The 23955-nt window shown below is 35.5% G+C and overlaps 1 protein-coding gene across 3 annotated transcripts in view; it reads left to right on the forward strand.

Moving 5' to 3' along the window:
- Positions 1-498: 498 nt before the first annotated feature.
- The window catches only part of LOC115157593 (very-long-chain enoyl-CoA reductase), a 29592-nt gene continuing 6135 nt past the window's right edge, over positions 499-23955 (forward strand). Inside the window, exons 1-11 of one of the 3 annotated variants that reach the window (XM_029705977.1) lie at positions 504-907; positions 1226-1277; positions 2006-2050; positions 10043-10146; positions 10892-11007; positions 11789-11894; positions 18745-18789; positions 21523-21550; positions 21685-21728; positions 22063-22120; positions 22757-22845. In XM_029705977.1, the coding sequence (XP_029561837.1) occupies positions 752-907; positions 1226-1277; positions 2006-2050; positions 10043-10146; positions 10892-11007; positions 11789-11894; positions 18745-18789; positions 21523-21550; positions 21685-21728; positions 22063-22120; positions 22757-22845 (843 nt within the window). In that variant the 5' untranslated portion in view covers positions 504-751. Of the gene's footprint in view, positions 908-1225; positions 1278-1992; positions 2051-10042; positions 10147-10891; positions 11008-11788; positions 11895-18744; positions 18790-21477; positions 21551-21684; positions 21729-22062; positions 22121-22756; positions 22846-23955 lie in introns of all 3 variants that reach the window. The other 2 variants (XM_029705976.1, XM_029705978.1) reach the window with 2 other exon arrangements.

The raw sequence follows: 23955 nt of genomic DNA on the forward strand, positions 1-23955 counted from the left end.
TACTGTGATTTAGATGATGCTTCTGTCCAGTACAGGTGGTAAAAGATACTGTATGCCAGTAATGTTACATTCAGACTTTACTATGGTTACCAATGAAACCTCAACACTGAAAAACCCCTATGCTATTAGCCAGGGACATACTACTACTGTAGCACCATGCTGTTAACCAGGGACATGCTTCTACAGTAGCACCATACTGCTAACCAGGGACATGCTTCTACAACTGCATCCCAAATGGCAGCCTATCTCCTATGGTCCCTCATCATCGAAAGTAGTGCACTTTCTAGGGGATCGGTTGCCATTTTGGGACTCGGCCCTGATGTCACCGTGTCAGAATGTAGCAAGGGGACGCTTGGACATTCTATCAGATGCCATATCATGTTTAGACTAGTCAGATGGGTTGGAGATGTGTTCATGGGTCTAACATATATGGAAATAACGGACGGTGAAGGCCAAAGGATATGGGAAATGCTGCAGATAATTGGCATCAGGAAAAAAAAGTAGCCTAACATCAGATCCCCCTGACATCCTCTCATGTTGCTCAAACCTATTTCTCACTGAGATAATTATTAGGGTCATATACACACGCACACACGCACACGCACGTACAGACACACAAACACACCACAGGGTTAGTCATGTCGAGGTTATCTTAACCCCCTTGTCACACAGCAACTAGGGCCTGACAGTCACACAGCACAAGGAAGATAGGGCCTCAAAACCACACACCTGGAAGGTACGCATTAGAAACATGGATTTAAAAAGCCTTTTCGTGGTAGCCCAGTTTATAAAGGCAAGATGTGCCCATGGCATGTTGGCAGGAAAGGCCAAAAAGGATAAGAATTATGTTTTCTATGAGGTGGAGATTCAGGATTCCAAGAAGTTGAAGCTTTGCTACTTGGACAAGGTAAGTCAAAAAAAAAAAAACTACTTCCCTAGTTTCATTTCATTAGCTGCTAAAGTAAAAAACTTCCACTGTAATTCACCTGTTCGGGACAGTAGTAACTGTACCAGATATTTCCCTTTTGTCATCACAAGCTGTATTCTGTTATCAGGCAACCTACGGTACTGATTTAGGGCTCTATTTAATCTGGGAATGAAGTCTGCTACATTTACTTCCTGGATGAGGATTCAATAGAGCCCTTTATTTTGTGAAACGGAGGTTTTGGGACAGTAGATACTTTACGTCAACTTGTTTATGTGTAATAGCTGTGTATTCTGTCAGGTGGAACCTAATGCCACTATTGGAGAGATCAAGTGTCTATTATATAAGATATGTGAGTACCCTGTCTCTGTCCAGCCTCTGTCTCTGCCGTGTCTCTGTCGTGTCTCTGTCCTGTCTCTGCCCTGTCTCTGTCCTGTATATGTCTCTCTGCTGTCTCTGTCCTGTCTCTCTCTGTCTTGTCTCTGGCCTGTCTCTGCCCTGTCTCTGTCCTGTCTCTGCCCTGTCTCTGTCCTGTATCTGTCTCTCTGCTTTCTCTGTCCTGTCTCTCGCTGGCTTGTCTCTGGCCTGTCTCTGCTCTGTCTCTGTCCTGTATCTGTCTGTCTGCTGTCTCTGTCCTGTCTCTCTCTGTCTTGTCTCTGGCCTGTCTCTGCTCTGTCTCTGTCCTGTATCTGTCTCTCTGCTGTCTCTGTCCTGTCTCTCTCTGTCTTGTCTCTGGCCTGTCTCTGCCCTGTCTCTGTCCTGTCTTGGCCCAATTTCTGCCCTGTCTCTGTCTTTGTCCTATATCCGTCCTGTCTCTGTCTCTGTCTCTGTCTCTGTCTTGTCTCTTGTCTGTTATAGCAAGTGTGTTACACTCATTATTCCAGTGGATGGCATGAAATATCTTGTTGTATTTCGTCTTTAGCAGTTGGCGATAGATAGATTTCAGAAAATACACTGACATTCTAACACCAAATTTGTAATTGGAACTTCACATTACTTCCTGAATTGACTGAATTGACCCCAACCCTGATGATGATGTGTTAATAATGTTTCTGAATTGACTAAAGTCATTTGTTACAGATCCTAAATGGTACCCAGCCAGACAGGCTTTGTCACTTCACCCAGGTACGTCCTCCTCTGAATCCTTAAGCTCTCATCACTGACATACACATTGACATATACAGTGACATACAGGAGGAAGATTTTAGAAATACCGCCGTATATGAATATCTAACAATATCAACATTGTCACACATTTCAACACTAGAAGTAACCAGCAACTCAACAGTGTACAGTTTGTTTGTCATCACGTGAATGTTTTCCCATTGGGATGGCTAGCCTGTGCCTAGGGCTGTTGCGGTGACCGTATTACCGCCACACCGGTGGTCACGAGTCATGAAGGTAGTCAAATTCCACGTGACCATTTAGTCGAGGTAATTTGGCTTCTCCAAGCGTTACGTTCGTCGCACGAAGGAGACCAAGGTGCAGCGTGGTAAGTGTACATCTTACTTTTATTAGATGAACACCGAACAAAACAAAGAAAATACAAAAAAAAGAAAGTAAAGTTCTGCAGGCTTCACATCAGCTATACAAAATCAAGATCCCACAAAAACCCAGTAGGAAAAGGCTGCCTAAATATGATCCCTAATCAGAGACAACAAAAGACAGCTGCCTCTGATTGGGAACCATATCAGGCCAACATAGAAATACATAAGGTAGAATGCCCACCCAAATCACACCCTGACCTAACCAAATAGAGAAATAAAAAGGCTCTCTACAGTCAGGGCGTGACAGTACCCCCCCACCCCCCAAAGGTGCGGACTCCGGCCGCAAAACCTGACTCAATAGGGGAGGGTCTGGGTGGGCATCTAGCCTCGGTGGCGGCTCCGGTGCGACACGTAGACCCCGCTCTGCTCGCAGATCCGCCATCCTCAGTGGCGACTCTATTTCGTGGGTCATCGCCGAAAGCTCCTGACCGTGGATTGTTGCCGGAGGACCCGGACCGTGGATCGTCGCCGGAAGCTCCGGAGCGTGGATCGTCGCCGGAGGGACCGGACCGTGGATCATCGCCGGAGGGGCCGGACCGTAGATCGTCGCCAGAGGCTCTGAACTGGGAACCCCCACTGGAGGCTCCGGACCAGGGATCCTCGCTGCAGGCTCCGTGCCATGGATCATCACTACAGGCTCCGGGCCATGGATCATCACTGGAGGCTTCGTGCCATGGATCATCGTCTCAGGAGGTTCCGGACTGTAAGCCATCTCAGGAGGTTCCGGACTGTAAGCCGTCTCAGGAGGTTCCGGACTGTAAGCCGTCTCAGGAGGTTCCGGACTGTAAGCCGTCTCAGGAGGTTCCGGACTGTAAGCCGTCTCAGGAGGTTCCGGACTGTAAGCCGTCTCAGGAGGTTCCGGACTGTAAGCCGTCTCAGGAGGTTCCGGACTGTAAGCCGTCTCAGGATGTTCCGGACTGTAAGCCGTCTCAGGAGGTTCCGGACTGTGAGTCGTCTCAGGAGGTTCCAGGACTGTAAGCCATCTCAGGAGGTTCCAGACTGGGTACTGTCGCCGGAAACTCAGGACTGGGTACTGTCGCCGGAAGCTCTGGACTGGGTACTGTCGCCGGAAGCTCTGGACTGGGTACTGTCGCCGGAAGCTCTGGACTGTGAAGGTGCACTGGAGGCCTGGTGCGTGGAGCCAGGACAGGTGGCCCCAGACTGGTGACACGCACCTCAGGGTGAGTGCGTGGAGCAGGCACAGGACGTACCTGACTGAGAATGCGCACTGGAGGCCTAGTGCGTGGAGCCGGAACAGGTCTCACCAGGCTGGAGAGACACACCGGAGGCCGGGTGCGTGGAGCAGGCACCGGATATACTGGGCCGTGGAGGCGCACTGGAGGACTGGAGCGTAGGGCTGGCACAACCCTTCCTGGCTGGATGCCCACTTTAACCCGGCAAGTGCGGGGCGCTGGCACAGAACGCACTGGGCTGTGAAGGCGCACTAGGGATACCGTGCACATCACCGCAGAACACGGTGCCTGACCACCATATCAGGCCAACATAGAAATACATAAGGTAGAATGCCCACCCAAATCACACACTGACCTAACCAAATAGAGAAATAAAAAGGCTCTCTAAGGTCAGGGCGTAACACCAAGCTCTGATGCTGCTGCTGGTCATTAGTATCCAACCAAACTTGCTAACTGCCTGGTTCTCAGCACTCTATTGTCCCTCTAATCATTCTGACATCAATGCAAATGTATTCAAAAATATAATTAAACACTTCATGAGAGCCCATGAGCTCATGTTGCGCAATATATCTATAGGCTATGAACAATTGCATGAGAAAACAAAGTGATGGCCTCTATTAAAAAGAGGAGGATCCCATCAGCTTTCTATAGGCTAGGCCTGCTATATGTATTTCTCAAATTTCCTAATATTAAGCACATTGCTTCTCTTTACAAAAGTAGTACAGCCTACCTGGCTGGCATGAAAATGAACCATGGGGAAAATGGTCCACATTCTCTAATTAAGTGCATTGATGACATGTATTTTTTACCCTGCCCCTGGTGCATGATAATGGTCCTTTCTAAATCTAAACAAATTTCACACATAAACTCAGCAAAACAAACAAACGTCCTCTCACTGTCAACTGTGTTAATTTTCAGCAAACTTAACATGTGTAAATATTTGTATGAACATAACAAGATTCAACAACTGAGACATAAACTGAACAAGTTCCACAGACATAACGTGACTAACAGACGTGACTAACAGAAATGGAATAATGTGTCCCTGAACAAAGGGGGGTCAAAATCAAAAGTAACAGTCAGTATCTGGTGTGGCCACCAGCTGCATTAAGTACTGCAGTGCATCTCCTCCTCATGGACTGCACCAGATTTGGCAGTTCTTGCTGTGAGTTGTTACCACACTCTTCCACCAAGGCACCTGCATGTTCCTGGACATTTCTGGGGGGGAATGGCCCTAGCCCTCACCCTCCGATCCAACAGGTGCCAGACGTGCTCAATGGGATTGAGATCCGGGCACTTCGCTGGCCATGGCAGAACACTGCCATTCCTGTCTTGCAGGAAATCACACACAGAATGAGCAATATGGATGGTGGCATTGTCATGCTGGAGGGTCATGTCAGGATGAGCCTGCAGGAAGGGTACCACATGAGGGAGGAAGATGTCTTCCCTGTAACACACAGCGTTGAGATTGCCTGCAATGACAACAAGCTTAGTCCGATGATGCTGTGACACACCGCCCCAGACCATGACGGACCCTCCACCTCCAAATCGATCCCACTCCAGAGTACAGGCCTCGGTGTAATGCTCATTCCTTTGACGATAAACGCAAATCCGACCATCACCCCTGGTGAGACAAAACCGCGACTCGTCAGTGAAGAGCACTTTTTGCCAGTCCTGTCTGGTCCAGGGACGGTGGGTTTGTGCCCATAGGCGACATTGTTGCCGGTGATGTCTGGTGAGGACCTGCCTTACAACAGGCCTACAAGCCCTCAGTCCAGCCTCTCTCAGCCTATTGTGGACAGTCTGAGCACTGATGGAGGGATTGTGCATTCCTGGTGTAACTCGGGCAGTTGTTGTTGCCATCCTGTACCTGTCCCGCAGGTGTTATGTTCGGATGTACCAATCCTATGCAGGTGTTGTTACACGTGGTCTGCCGCTGCGAGGACAATCAGCTGTCCGTCCTGTCTCCCTGTAGCGATGACTTAGGCGTCTCACAGTATGGACATTGCAATTTATTGCCCTGGCCACATCTGCAGTCCTCATGCCTCATTGCAGCATGCCTAAGGCACGTTCACGCAGATGAGCAGGGACCCTGGGCATCTTTCTTTTGGTGTTTTTCAGAGTCAGTAGAAAGGCCTCTTTAGTGTCCTAAGTTTTCATAATTGTGACCTTCACTGCCTACCGTCTGTAAGCTGTTTGTGTCTTAATGACCGTTCCACAGGTGCATGTTCATTAATTGTTTATGGTTCATTGAACAAGCATGGGAAACAGTGTTTAAACCCTTTACAATGAAGATCTGTGAAGGACTTTGGATTTTTACGAATTATCATTGAAAGACAGGGTCCTGAAAAAGGGCCGTTTCTTTTTTTGCTGAGTTTATATATATATATATATATTTTATTTTTTATTTTATTTTATCCCAGCCCCCGTCCCCGCAGGAGGCCTTTTGCCTTCTGGTAGGCCGTCATTGTAAATCAGAATTTGTTCTTAACTGGCATGCCTAGTTAAATAAAGGATTAAAATATATATATATAATATAAAGACCCTGCTATGCAAGTTACCATTTCAATAGAATGTCTGATATTATTTAGTCTACAGTACCAGTCAAAAGTTTCAGAACACCTACTCATTCTAGGGTTTTTCTTTATTTTTATAATTTTCTACATTATGGAATAATAGTAAAGACATCAAAACTATGAAATAACAATGGAAATCATGTAGTAAACCCCCCCAAAAAAGTGTTAAACAAAATATATTTTATATTTGAGATTCTTCAAAATAGCCACCTTTTGCCTTGATGACAGCTTGTAGCTTGTAGGCCATTAGATGCTAAATGTGTTTACGTTAATTAATGGTCAATTACCGTGAGAGCGACAGTTATCACCGGCTGATTAAATTTTGTGACTCTGCCCTAATCTGTGCCCACATTCTCTTTTGTCACATGACCTCTCATATGACGGACTGGAAGACATAGCTGTAACCTGATGATGTTTTGACAGCACCCGAAGAGCCTGGACAGCTGAGAGTATGACCTGAACTTCTCTGACATAACAGATAGGTCTTGTAAGGTTCTGTGCCAAAGCACTAGCTGGCCAACAGCAGGTCACAGAGAGGACTGTAGCTATGTGATATGAGATATGTGTGTGTGTGCATACATTCCTGCCCATCTGATACTCTAGGCTAGGCTAAATCAAACACGATATTGAAAGAAAACAAGTACTATGTGAACCCAGGTCTCTCAGAGGGCCGTAGCTTTGATAGATTGAGTAACAGGCCATGGAAGTCAAGCCTGATTTACATTTTAGTCATTTAATCAACCGCTTTTAACCAAAGCGTAAGGTTGTGTCTTGTTCAAGAGCACATTGACAGATTTTTCACCTAGTTGGTTCAGGGAGCCAAACCAGAAACCTTTCAGTTACTACCATAATGCACTTAACCATTAGGCTACCTGCCACCCCAATCTGGGGAGGTATAACCCCTGTCATCTTTAAAAGCAGGAAAGGGTGTCGGTTAACACTCTTGGTGTGTGTGTGTGTGTGTGTGTGTGTGTGTGTGTGTGTGTGTGTGTGTGTGTGTGTGTGTGTGTGTGTGTGTGTGTGTGTGTGTGTGTGTGTGTGTGTGTGTGTGTGTGTGTGTGTGTGTACGTGCACGTCTATGTGTTTATGTCTATGCATTTATATCAATGACATTAAAACCACATTCAAATACTTCCGTCTTCATGCGCCGTCAGATGTTTTCCATAGTAATACGTGGATGACATCAGCGCTGTCACTATGTACTGAAGTGTGCCATATTGCTGAATGGGACTGAATGGGGCTGAATGGGACTGAATGGGGCTGAATAGGACTGAATGGGGCTGAATAGGGCTGAATGGGACTGAATAGGGCTGAATAGGGCTGAATAGGGCTGAATGGGACTGAATAGGACTGAATGGGTCTGAATAGGGCTGAATAGGACTGAATGGGGCTGAATAGGGCTGAATGGGGCTGAATGGGGCTGAATAGGGCTGAATGGGGCTGAATGGGGCTGAATAGGACTGAATAGGGCTGAATGGGGCTGAATGGAATGAATGGTTACATGTTCAGGAGTCTTATGGCTTGGGGGTAAAAACTGTTGAGAAGCCTTTTTGTCCTAGACACCGCCTGGTTTAGAGGTCCTGGATGGCAGGCAGCTTAGCCCCAGTGATGTACTGGGCCGTACGCACTACCATCAGTAGTGCCTTGCGGTCGGAGGCCGAGCAGTTGCCGTACCAGGCAGTGATGCAACCAGTCAGGATGCTCTCGATGTTGCAGCTGTAGAACCTTTTGAGGATCTCAGGACCCATGCCAAATCTTTTTAGTTTCCTGAGGGGGAAATAATATCAATGTGAAATTTGTTTTGATTTAAAATTGACCATTATCATTCACCTGTCCAGAAACAGGGGCAGGGGGAAAAAATGTAATCTATGCACTTAACTAGCGAATGGAGGATGCTTTTGCCTTGGGTCATTTTCATGCCAGCCAGGTAGGCTATACTCCTCTTGTAAAGAGAAGCAGCAATGTGTTTAATATTAGGACAATTTAGAAATAAATATAGTAGGCCTAGCCTATATAAAGCTGATGGGATCCTCCTCTTTTTATTAGAGGCCATCACTCTGTTTTCTCACCCAATTGCGTAGCCTATAGAAATGTTTCGCAACATGAGCTCATGAAGTGTTTGATTAGATTTTCTATTACATTTGCATTGATGTCAGAGTGATTAGAGGGACAATAGAGTGCTGAGTAACAGGCAGTTAGCAAGTTTGGTAGACTACTAATGACCATCAGCAGCATCAGAGCTTGGAGAAGCCTAATTACCATGAATAAACAGTCACATGGAATTTGACTGCCATCATGACTCATGACCACCAGTGTGGCGGTAATATGGTCACCGTAACAGCCTTAGGCATAAGCAGCATAAATCCACGGCTCCATCGTGCCTGGTGTCAACGGTACAGGCTGGTGACGGTGGTGTACTGGTGTGGGGAATGTTTTCCTGGCACACTTTACAGTAGGTCCCTTGATACCAATTGAGCAATGATTGAATGCCATTCCCCGAAGAATTAAGGCTGTTCTGGAGGCAAAAGGTCCGACCCGGTACTAGATGGGTGTACCTAATAAACTGGCCCCTAAGTGTGTGACATATATGGACATACATAAGTAATACATGTATTTAGATATATTTCATTTTTGAATTAATGCATAAGTATTTGAAATATATATGTCAATATATTAGTCTTCGGTGTGGTTAGAACCTTCGTAGGAGCATCGTTAAATGTCAGAGCTATTTCCCCAAAACCATCGTTATTAACGTTGCACTTGGAAACGGTTTGTAATCTGACCACCTGTCTCAGACCACTGGTAGAAACAACTACTCAAAGTGTGTCGTTCAATATTAGAATCACATGGTTTTATCTCTGTGGCCACCGATAACTTCCCGAACAAAGTTGACTACAAATACAAAGTTGCCAATGTCTTCGCAATTGATACAAATAATCAAAAGTATATAAAAAAAAAGATGCTTAGGCCAATTTCAATCATATTGAAATACATTTTATGTTCAATCAATTGAGTTATATTTTGCTACTTGTAGGCTACTGTCAGTTATTTGTCTCAACATATTTCATGATGTGTAGCCTAACATGCGCGCAATGTGCCGATGTGGCATTTGTATTGGGTAGGCTAAGAAACAGCCTCAACATTTGCAGCCGGTAGGAGTTAATATCTCTCTACATGCTGATCCGTCATCAGTTTTGTGAATGAAATATAATGTGTAGGTAATATTCGAATGGATAAAGCTGATCGAGAGCAGCGCTCCCATTCTTTCGTTCCTATCAGTACTGACACATGTGCCAACCATTCCGTTCTCTCTGCGTAGTGTTTTGGGAAACTCATGTTAAAAATCTTTGTCGGTTGTAGGAAAGACGCATCGTTAAAATACTCAGGTAAGTGTAACATGACTTTCCCAAAACATCACGCAGAGAGAACGGATGAGAAGTGCATCGTCTTTCCTTAGTGTTTTAACGATGCAATAGTCGACCAGCATAGCTAGTGGCTTCTCTGCTCCAGACTGGACACGGGGGGGGCCTGGTTTGAATGTCCTAATGTCTTCACTGTCTATTCAGAACATCAACACGATTCGCCACTATCCCTTAGGTATACCTCTCTTTGAATAAACAGTTAGGGTCCGTTTCCCAGACACAACCTAGTCCTGGATTGAAAAGCAAGCTCAATGGAGATAATCTGTTGAAAGTACTTTTTTAGTCCTGGACTAGGTTTAATCTGTGACCAGGAAACGGCTGCTAAATAAAGAATATTGTTATACAGAACTGTAACCATGACAACACTACATTTTGTCAGATGGGGAGTCCCTGAAGGATGATGAAGTATTGGAGAATCTACCGGTGGGAACCACGGTAACAATGTTCTTCCACGACCTGGGACCGCAGCTGGGGTGGACCATGGTGAGACCACAATGTTTCTGGGATATTGGACACGGTGTTGTTCCCCACTGTACTGTTTTTGGGAACAGCAAACAGTGAGAGGACATGTTGCCTATCAGTGTCCCATGTCTTCTCCTGTACAGGTGTATCTGACCTCTCTTCTCCTGTACAGGTGTATCTGTCCTCTCTTCTCCTGTACAGGTGTATCTGTCCTCTCTTCTCCTGTACAGGTGTATCTGATCTCTCTTCTCCTGTACAGGTGTATCTGTCCTCTCTTCTCCTGTACAGGTGTATCTGACCTCTCTTCTCCTGTACAGGTGTATCTGTCCTCTCTTCTCCTGTACAGGTGTATCTGTCCTCTCTTCTCCTGTACAGGTGTATCTGTCCTCTCTTCTCCTGTACAGGTGTATCTGTCCTCTCTTCTCCTGCACAGGTGTATCTGACCTCTCTTCTCCTGTACAGGTGTATCTGGTGGAGTGTATCTGTCCTCTCTTCTCCTGTACAGGTGTATCTGTCCTCTCTTCTCCTGTACAGGTGTATCTGTCCTCTCTTCTCCTGTACAGGTGTATCTGTCCTCTCTTCTCCTGTACAGGTGTATCTGACCTCTCTTCTCCTGTACAGGTGTATCTGACCTCTCTTCTCCTGTACAGGTGTATCTGTCCTCTCTTCTCCTGTACAGGTGTATCTGTCCTCTCTTCTCCTGTACAGGTGTATCTGACCTCTCTTCTCCTGTACAGGTGTATCTGACCTCTCTTCTCCTGTACAGGTATTTCTGGCAGAGTGCATCGGACCTCTCTTCATCTACCTTTTCTTCTTCCTCCATCTCCTCAACGTCTACGAGCAGATCGATGACAATACCTCCAGTCCCTGCTCAGTGGTCACGTACGTATATAGTAGCAAATTCCGAGGGTAGCCTCGACCGGTCCAGCGGCTTCCTTCGGGAGAGTGTGTCCTCACGTTTCTCTGTACCAAGTCCCTCACATGTATACTCTTCTCCTATGGCCTCACAGGTGCCATCACACTTCTGACACCAATGTAGTTATATTTGGAGGTAGCCCTGACCGGGACTTGAACCAGGGCCCAGCGACTGTCAACCCAACACCTTTAGCTTTTATGCCAAGAGATCTGAATCTCTTGACGAGGTCGCTAGGTATTGAGTTAAGGTCGCTACAATAGTCTAGAATGTCTGTGCCGTTGCTATGAAAGAGAACTAGTTCTCAATCAATTCACCTAGGGTCAAAAGGTCAACTACGAAATAACGATAGCTACTCTGTCCTGTAACCCTTCTCTACCCCCACTCTACCCTCTTCTCTACCCCCACTCTACCCCCTTCTCTAACCCCACTCTACCCCCTTCTCTACCCCCACTCTACCCACTTCTCTAACCACACTCTACCCCCATCCTACCCCCTTCTCTAACCCCACTCTTGTCCTCTTTACTACAACCACTACCTTCTCTACCCCCACTCTACCCCCTTCTCTAACCCCACTCTACCCCCTTCTCTACCCCACTCTACCCCCTTCTCTAACCCCACTCTTGTCCTCTTTACTACAACCACTACCTTCTCTACCCCACTCTACCCCCTTCTCTAACCCCACTCTTGTCCTCTTTACTACTACCACTACCTTCTATACCCCCACTCTTGTCCTCTCTACTGCTGTAGGCTGGCGTGTGTGTGTCACTGTTTCCACTACTTCAGAAGGTTGTTGGAAACTATCTTCATTCATCGCTTCTCCGATGGCACCTTGCCACTGCAAACCATCATGAGGGTAAGTTCCACCTAACTCTGGTGCATCGCCTAAAACATTTGGGAATTCAATTGTGTTGACGTGTAGATGTCAATGATCAAAGTTTAATTGTAAAGATCATTTTCTCAGTGACTTACCTGGCTAAATAAAGGTTAAAGACTTGTGAATGTTCATCTCTTAAAACTGAATTAAATATTAAATCAGGCTAAATAATCTGATAGATAGATGCTGGCATATTTGTTATTAGGTGGTGATCTTTCCACCCTGTATTAAAACATCTGATGGCTGGCAGGCCTCTGGTGTTGAGATGTCATGGGATGGAGGGACACTATACTATTATATTCTATACGATGCTATTCTATACTATTCTGTTATATACTATACTATTATATTCTATACGATGCTATTCTATACTATTATATTATATTCTACACTATACTATTATATTCTATAGGAGGCTATTCTATACTATTCTGTTATACACTATACTATTATATTCTACAGGATGCTATTTATTACTATTCTGTTATATACTATACTATTATATTCTATACGATGCTATTCTATACTATTATATTATATTCTACACTATACTATTATATTCTATACGATGCTATTCTATACTATTCTGTTATATACTATACTATTATATTCTATACGATGCTATTCTATACTATTATATTATACACTATACTATTATATTCTATAGGAGGCTATTCTATACTATTCTGCTATACACTATACTATTATATTCTACAGGATGCTATTTATTACTATTCTGTTATATACTATACTATTATATTCTATACGATGCTATTCTATACTATTCTGTTATATACTATACTATACTATTATTTTCCATTATATACTATACTATTCTATTATTTACTATACTATTATTTACTATGCTATACTATTCAGTTATATACTATACTAGTCTATACAAGATATTATATTCTATACTATTCTATTATATAATATACTGTTATTTTATATACTATACTATTCTATACTATTATATTCTATACTATACTATTATATACTATGCTATTATATACTGTTCTGTACTGTTATATTATATAACATTCTATTATATACTATACTGTTCTATTATATACTATAGTATTATATAATATAATATAATATTCTATATCATGCTATTCTATGCTGCTATATTATATTTAATATTATGCTATTATATACTGTACTATTATATAATATACTATACTATTCTATTATTTTCTATTATATAATATACCATTATATACTATACTGTTCTACTCTCAGAACTGCCTGTAACTCTGGGGGTTTTCTGCTTGGCTAGCCTACTACATCAACCACCCCCTCTGCACTATAGTATTATATACTATACTAGTATATACTATACTGTTCTCTACTATACTATTCTATACTATACTATACTAGTTTATACTATAATATACTATACTATACTATTATTTTCTAATATGTACTATACTATTCTATTGTATTCCATTATATACTATTCTATTATATACTATACTATTATTTACTATACTATACTATTATATACTGTTCTATACTAAACTATTGTATTCTATTATATACTATTATATACTATACTATTATATACTACACTATTCTATTCTGTACTATACTTTTCTATTCTATTATATACTATACAATTATATACTACACTATTCTTTTCTATACTATTCTATTATATACTATACTATTCTATTATATACTATACTATTCTATACTATCCATTTATATACTATACTATGTTATTCTACACTATTCTATTATATACTATACTATTCTATTATATACTATACTATTCTATACTATTCATTTATATACTTTACTATTTTATTCTATTATATACTATACTATTATATACTATACTTTAATATTATATTCTATACTATTCTATTATATACTATACTATTCTATACTATTCAATTCTATTATATACTATACTATTCTATTATATGCTATACTATTATTTACTATACTATACTGTTCTATTATATACTATACTATTTTATACTATTCTATACTATACTTTTCTATTCTATTATATACTATACTATTATATACTATACTATTCTATACTATTCTATACTATACTATTATATACTATACTATTTTATAATATTATATACTATACTGTTCTATACTATTATATACTATACTATTCTATTCTATACTATACTGTTATATACTATACTATTCTATTATATACTCAACTATTATATACTATTCTATTCTATACTATTATATACTATACTAGTCTATACTATTCTATTCTATACTATTATATACTATACTAGTCTATACTATTCTATTATATTCTATTATATACTATACTAGTCTATACTATTCTATTCTATTCTATTATATACTATACTAGTCTATACTATTCTATTCTATACTATTATATACTATACTAGTCTATACTATTCTATTCTATACTATTATATACTATACTAGTCTATACTATTCTATTCTATACTATTATATACTATACTAGTCTATACTATTCTATTATATACTATTATATACTATACTAGTCTATACTATTCTATTCTATTATATACTATTATATACTATACTAGTCTATACTATTCTATTCTATTCTATTATATACTATTATATACTATACTAGTCTATACTATTCTATTCTATTCTATTATATACTATTATATACTATACTAGTCTATACTATTCTATTCTATTCTATACTATACTAGTCTATACTATTCTATTCTATACTATTATATACTATACTAGTCTATACTATTCTATACTATTCTATTCTATTCTATACTATACTAGTCTATACTATTCTATTCTATACTATTATATACTATACTAGTCTATACTATTCTATACTATACTATTATATACTATACTATTCTATACTATTCTATTCTATACTATTATATACTATACTATTCTATTCTATACTATTATATACTATACTAGTCTATACTATTCTATACTATTCTATTCTATACTATTATATACTATACTAGTCTATACTATTCTATACTATTGTATTCTATACTATTATATACTATACTAGTCTATACTATTCTATTCTATACTATTATATACTATACTAGTCTATACTATTCTATACTATTCTATTCTATACTATTATATACTATACTATACTATTCTATTCTATTCTATACTATACTAGTCTATACTATTCTATTATATACTATTATATACTATACTAGTCTATACTATTCTATTCTATACTATTCTATACTATACTAGTCTATACTATTCTATACTATTCTATTCTATACTATTATATACTATACTAGTCTATTCTATACTATTAAATACTATACTAGTCTATACTATTCTATACTATTCTATTCTATACTATTATATACTATACTATTCTATTCTATACTATACTAGTCTATACTATTCTATTCTATACTATAATATACTATACTATTCTATACTATTCTATTCTATACTATTATATACTATACTAGTCTATACTATTCTATTCTATTATATACTATACTATTCTATACTATACTATTATATACTATACTATTCTATACTATTCTATTCTATACTATTATATACTATACTAGTCTATCCTATTCTATTCTATACTATTATATACTATACTAGTCTATACTATTCTATTCTATACTATTATATACTATACTAGTCTATACTATTCTATACTATTATATACTATACTAGTCTATTTTATTCTATACTATTCTATTCTATACTATTATATACTATACTAGTCTATACTATTCTATACTATACTATTCTATTCTATACTATTATATACTATACTAGTCTATACTATTATATACTATTATATACTATACTAGTCTATACTATTCTATTCTATACTATTATATACTATACTAGTCTATACTATTCTATACTATACTATTATATACTATACTAGTCTATACTATTCTATACTATTCTATTCTATACTATTATATACTATACTATTCTATTCTATACTATTATATACTATACTAGTCTATACTATTCTATACTATTCTATTCTATACTATTATATACTATACTATTCTATTCTATACTATTATATACTATACTAGTCTATACTATTCTATACTATTCTATTCTATACTATTATATACTATACTAGTCTATACTATTCTATACTATTCTATTCTATACTATTATATACTATACTATTCTATTCTATTCTATACTATACTAGTCTATACTATTCTATTCTATACTATTATATACTATACTAGTCTATACTATTCTATTCTATACTATTCTATACTATTATATACTATACTAGTCTATACTATTCTATACTATTCTATTCTATACTATTATATACTATACTATTCTATTCTATACTATTATATACTATACTATTCTATACTATACTAGTCTATACTATTCTATTCTATACTATTATATACTATACTATTCTATACTATTCTATTCTATACTATTATATACTATACTATTCTATTCTATTCTATTATATACTATACTAGTCTATACTATACTATTCTATTCTATTCTATACTATTATATACTATACTAGTCTATACTATACTATTCTATTCTATTCTATACTATTATATACTATACTATTCTATTCTATTCTATTCTATTATATACTATACTAGTCTATACTATACTATTCTATTCTATTCTATACTATTATATACTATACTATTCTATTCTATTCTATACTATTATATACTATACTATTCTATTCTATTCTATTATATACTATACTAGTCTATACTATACTAGTCTATACTATTCTATTCTATACTATTATATACTATACTATTCTATTCTATTCTATACTATTATATACTATACTAGTCTATACTATTCTATTCTATTATATACTATACTAGTCTATGCTATACTATTCTATTCTATTATATACTATACTAGTCTATACTATACTATTCTATTCTATTATATACTATACTAGTCTATTCTATTCTATTCTATACTATTATATACTATACTAGTCTATACTATTCTATTCTATACTATTATATACTAGTCTATTCTATTCTATTCTATACTATACTATTATATACTATACTAGTCTATACTATTCTATACTATTATATACTATACTAGTCTATACTATTCTATTCTATTATATACTATACTAGTCTATTCTATTCTATTCTATACTATTATATACTATACTAGTCTATACTATTCTATTCTATACTATACTATTATATACTATACTATTCTATTCTATTATATACTATACTAGTCTATACTATTCTATTCTATTCTATACTATACTATTATATACTATTCTATTCTATTCTATTCTATACTATACTATTATATACTATACTGTTCTATTCTATTCTATTCTATTCTATACTATTATATACTATACTAGTCTATTCTATTCTATTCTATACTATTATATACTATACTAGTCTATACTATTCTATTCTATACTATTATATACTAGTCTATTCTATTCTATTCTATTCTATACTATTATATACTAGTCTAGTCTATTCTATTCTATACTATTATATACTATACTAGTCTATACTATTCTATTCTATACTATTATATACTAGTCTATTCTATTCTATTCTATACTATTATATACAATACTAGTCTATACTATTCTATACTATTATATACTAGTCTATTCTATTCTATTCTATACTATTATATACTATACTAGTCTATACTATTCTATTCTATTATATACTATACTAGTCTATACTATTCTATTCTATACTATTATATACTATACTATTATATACTGTACTGTTATACACTGCACTATACTATTATATACTATACTAGTCTATACTATTCTATTCTATTCTATTCTATTATATACTATACTAGTCTATACTATTCTATTCTATACTATTATATACTATACTAGTCTATACTATTCTATACTATTATATACTATACTAGTCTATACTATTCTATACTATTATATACTATACTAGTCTATACTATTCTATTCTATTATATACTATACTAGTCTATTCTATTCTATACTATTATATACTATACTAGTCTATACTATTCTATTCTATACTATTATATACTATACTAGTCTATACTATTCTATTCTATTATATACTATACTAGTCTATACTATTCTATTCTATACTATTATATACTATACTAGTCTATACTATTCTATTCTTTACTATTATATACTATACTAGTCTATACTATTCTATTCTATTATATACTATACTAGTCTATACTATTCTATTCTATACTATTATATACTATACTAGTCTATACTATTCTATTCTATTCTATTATATACTATACTAGTCTATACTATTCTATTCTATTATATACTATACTAGTCTATACTATTCTATTCTATACTATTATATACTATACTATTATATACTGTACTGTTATACACTGCACTATACTATTATATACTATCCTATTCTATACTGTACTGTTATACACTGCACTATACTATTCTATTATATACTATGCTATTATGTACAATACTATTCTATTCTATACCATACTGCTATATACTATACTATTCTATACTGTACTATTATATACTATACTATTATATACTATACTATTCTATTCTATACTGTTAAATGCTATAATATACTATTCTATTCTAATATATACTATACTATAATATACTATACTATTCTATTATATACTATACTATACTATTCTGCTCTATGCTGTTATATACTATACTAGTCTAAACTATTCTATACTATAATATTCTGTTATTTACTATACTATACTATTCTGTACTATACTATTCTATACGAAAATATACTATTATAATCTATTATATACTATGCTATTGTATACTATACTGTTCTACTCTCAGAACTGCCTGTACTACTGGGGGTTTTCTGCTTGGCTAGCCTACTACATCAACCACTATACTAGTCTATACTATTCTATACTATTCTATTCTATACTATTATATACTATACTATTCTATTCTATACTATTATATACTATACTAGTCTATACTATTCTATACTATTCTATTCTATATTATTATATACTATACTAGTCTATACTATTCTATACTATTCTATTCTATACTATTATATACTATACTATTCTATTCTATTCTATACTATACTAGTCTATACTATTCTATTCTATACTATTATATACTATACTATTCTATACTATTCTATTCTATACTATTATATACTATACTATTCTATTCTATTCTATTCTATTATATACTATACTAGTCTATACTATACTATTCTATTCTATTCTATACTATTATATACTATACTAGTCTATACTATACTATTCTATTCTATTCTATACTATTATATACTATACTATTCTATTCTATTCTATTCTATTATATACTATACTAGTCTATACTATACTATTCTATTCTATTCTATACTATTATATACTATACTATTCTATTCTATTCTATACTATTATATACTATACTATTCTATTCTATTCTATTATATACTATACTAGTCTATACTATACTAGTCTATACTATTCTATTCTATACTATTATATACTATACTATTCTATTCTATTCTATTCTATACTATTATATACTATACTAGTCTATACTATTCTATTCTATTATATACTATACTAGTCTATACTATACTATTCTATTCTATTATATACTATACTAGTCTATACTATACTATTCTATTCTATTATATACTATACTAGTCTATTCTATTCTATTCTATACTATTATATACTATACTAGTCTATACTATTCTATTCTATACTATTATATACTAGTCTATTCTATTCTATACTATACTATTATATACTATACTAGTCTATACTATTCTATACTATTATATACTATACTAGTCTATACTATTCTATTCTATTATATACTATACTAGTCTATTCTATTCTATTCTATACTATTATATACTATACTAGTCTATACTATTCTATTCTATACTATACTATTATATACTATACTATTCTATTCTATTATATACTATACTAGTCTATACTATTCTATTCTATACTATACTATTATATACTATTCTATTCTATTCTATTCTATACTATACTATTATATACTATACTATTCTATTCTATTCTATTCTATACTATTATATACTATACTAGTCTATTCTATTCTATTCTATACTATTATATACTATACTAGTCTATACTATTCTATTCTATACTATTATATACTAGTCTATTCTATTCTATTCTATTCTATACTATTATATACTAGTCTAGTCTATTCTATTCTATTCTATACTATTATATACTATACTAGTCTATACTATTCTATTCTATACTATTATATACTAGTCTATTCTATTCTATTCTATACTATTATATACTATACTAGTCTATACTATTCTATACTATTATATACTAGTCTATTCTATTCTATTCTATACTATTATATACTATACTAGTCTATACTATTCTATTCTATTATATACTATACTAGTCTATACTATTCTATTCTATACTATTATATACTATACTATTATATACTGTACTGTTATACACTGCACTATACTATTATATACTATACTAGTCTATACTATTCTATTCTATTCTATTATATTATATACTATACTAGTCTATACTATTCTATTCTATACTATTATATACTATACTAGTCTATACTATTCTATACTATTATATACTATACTAGTCTATACTATTCTATACTATTATATACTATACTAGTCTATACTATTCTATTCTATTATATACTATACTAGTCTATTCTATTCTATTCTATACTATTATATACTATACTAGTCTATACTATTCTATTCTATACTATTATATACTATACTAGTCTATACTATTCTATTCTATTATATACTATACTAGTCTATACTATTCTATTCTATACTATTATATACTATACTAGTCTATACTATTCTATTCTATACTATTATATACTATACTAGTCTATACTATTCTATTCTATTATATACTATACTAGTCTATACTATTCTATTCTATACTATTATATACTATACTAGTCTATACTATTCTATTCTATTCTATTATATACTTTACTAGTCTATACTATTCTATTCTATTATATACTATACTAGTCTATACTATTCTATTCTATACTATTATATACTATACTATTATATACTGTACTGTTATACACTGCACTATACTATTATATACTATCCTATTCTATACTGTACTGTTATACACTGCACTATACTATTCTATTATATACTATGCTATTATGTACAATACTATTCTATTCTATACCATACTGCTATATACTATACTATTCTATACTGTACTATTATATACTATACTATTATATACTATACTATTCTATTCTATACTGTTAAATGCTATAATATACTATTCTATTCTAATATATACTATACTATAATATACTATACTATTCTATTATATACTATACTATACTATTCTGCTCTATGCTGTTATATACTATACTAGTCTAAACTATTCTATACTATAATATTCTGTTATTTACTATACTATACTATTCTGTACTATACTATTCTATACGAAAATATACTATTATAATCTATTATATACTATGCTATTGTATACTATACTGTTCTACTCTCAGAACTGCCTGTACTACTGGGGGTTTTCTGCTTGGCTAGCCTACTACATCAACCACCCCCTCTACACTCCACCATGTGAGTACCACTCCTAACCAACAAATGGATGAATGGATGACAACGCTAACTGTTGATAGATGATTTTCTTGCTTACATTTACATTTACATTTAGTCATTTAGCAGACGCTTAAGGAGCTGTATGTGTCTTACAGCGTATGGGAATCTCCAAGTCTACTCTTCCTTGGTGGTGTTTATGGTATGTAGCCTGACGTTATATCTCTCAGCCTCATTGTGTTTTCATTGAGTCAGAACAACAGAGGAAAACATTCTTCATCATCATCATCATCTGTCTTCAGAAATGGCTTCTTTCCCAAAAATGTCTTTCTCTCTTTCTTTTTCTCTTTCTGTCTTTCTCTCTTTCTCTCTCTTTATTTCTTTCTGTCTGTCTGTCTGTCTGTCTGTCTGTCTGTCTGTCTGTCTGTCTGTCTGTCTGTCTGTCTGTCTGTCTCTCTTTCTTTCTGTCTGTCTATTTTTATTTCTGACTTTCTCTCTTTCTGTCTTTTTCTTTCTGTCTTTCTTTGTACTCCCAGCTCTGTGAAGCTGGAAACTTCTCAATTCATTTGGCTCTCAATAACTTGGGCTGTAATGGTGAGTTACTTTCCAGCATTTCTGAATGTGTTGTATTGATTGAATATTCTAGAACAATGTCATAGCCAAGATAGGTAATGGGGAGCAAGTTCATTCTAGAACAATGTCATAGCCAAGATAGGTAATGGGGAGCAAGTTCATTCTAGAACAATGTCATAGCCAAGATAGGTAATGGGGAGCAAGTTCATTCTAGAACAATGTCATAGCCAAGATAGGTAATGGGGAGCAAGTTCATTCTAGAACAATGTCATAGCCAAGATAGGTAATGGGGAGCAAGTTCATTCTAGAACAATGTCATAGCCAAGATAGGTAATGGGGAGCAAGTTCATTCTAGAACAATGTCATAGCCAAGATAGGTAATGGGGAGCAAGTTCATTCTAGAACAATGTCATAGCCAAGATAGGTAATGGGGAGCAAGTTCATTCTAGAACAATGTCATAGCCAAGATAGGTAATGGGGAGCAAGTTCATTCTAGAACAATGTCATAGCCAAGATAGGCAATGGGGAGCAAGTTCCTCAAATATTTCTCACAAATTGCTAGTTGAGTCAGCAACATCTGTGTGGTAGTTTACCAGCTGAGAAGATATTTCCATGATGATACACACCTTCTCACAGTTGTGTCCTGCTGTCTACCAGGTCTGAGGCCCAAGCGGATCCCATATCCAACCAGGAACCCCTTCACATGGCTGTTCTTCTTTGTGTCGTGTCCCAACTACACCTATGAGGTGGGTCAAACTCATAGAGATAGATAAGAGGGCTCTGTTGCCCAATAGGCTTGTTTTAGCCTGGGCAGCACCATTGAGGACTTTCGCAATTTTATAAGTAGTCAACCGGGTGGAACTTCCTATGGGTTTAAGGAAGGATCCCATAATTCCATGCAGGTCATGAGGAGGGATCATCTAACGAATATAATTCACTGGTAAACATGCCATAACTGCAGGGGGCAGCAAATCGCCAACCTTGGCTTTATACCTGTTCAAACAACACACTCTAGATGGCAGTATGCACCCTTTCAGTTTGTTTACCAACTCATAGAAGTAACAGAATAAGAAAATTGACTACTTCAAAACTGGAGATGGCCTCAATGGCACTGCCCGTGACCCTTAGTGTTGCAAGGTCTGTGCTCTATTGACTTAGTCACACAGGACAGTCTATACATGAGTCGCTGACCATGGGGTCATATGCTTGTATGGTGTACACCTTCAAATAATATATATATAATATTTGTCTATGATACACAGTACCAGTCAAACGTTTGGACACACCTACTCATTTCAGGGGTTTTCTTTATTTGTACTATTTTCTACATTGTAGTATAATAGTGAAGACATCAAAACTATGAAATAGCACATACGGAATCATGTAGTAACCAAAAAAAGTGTTAACCTGTCTGGGAACGTGGGACGCTTGCGTCCCACCCTAGTCAACAGCCAGTGGAATCGTGTTGCGCGAAATACAAAACCTCATAAATGCTATAACATCAATTTCTCAAACATATGACTATTTTACACCATTTTATAGATACACCTCTCCTGAATCGAATCACGTTGTCCGATTTCAAAAAGGCTTTACAGCAAAAGCAAAACATTAGATTATGTTAGGAGAGTACCCTGCCAAAATAAATCACACTGCCATTTTCAAAGCAACTAGATGCATCACAAATACCCAAAACACTGCTAAATGCAGCACTAACCTTTGACAATCTTCATCAGATGACACTCCTAGGACATCATGTTACACAATACATGCATTTGTTGTTCGATAAAGTTCATATTTATATATAAAAACAGCATTTTATATCGGCGCGTGACGTTCTGAAAATATTTTCCCTCAAA

The sequence above is a fragment of the Salmo trutta genome, chromosome 21 (assembly GCF_901001165.1).
Source record: "Salmo trutta chromosome 21, fSalTru1.1, whole genome shotgun sequence".
NCBI classification, from domain to species: Eukaryota; Metazoa; Chordata; class Actinopteri; order Salmoniformes; family Salmonidae; genus Salmo; species Salmo trutta.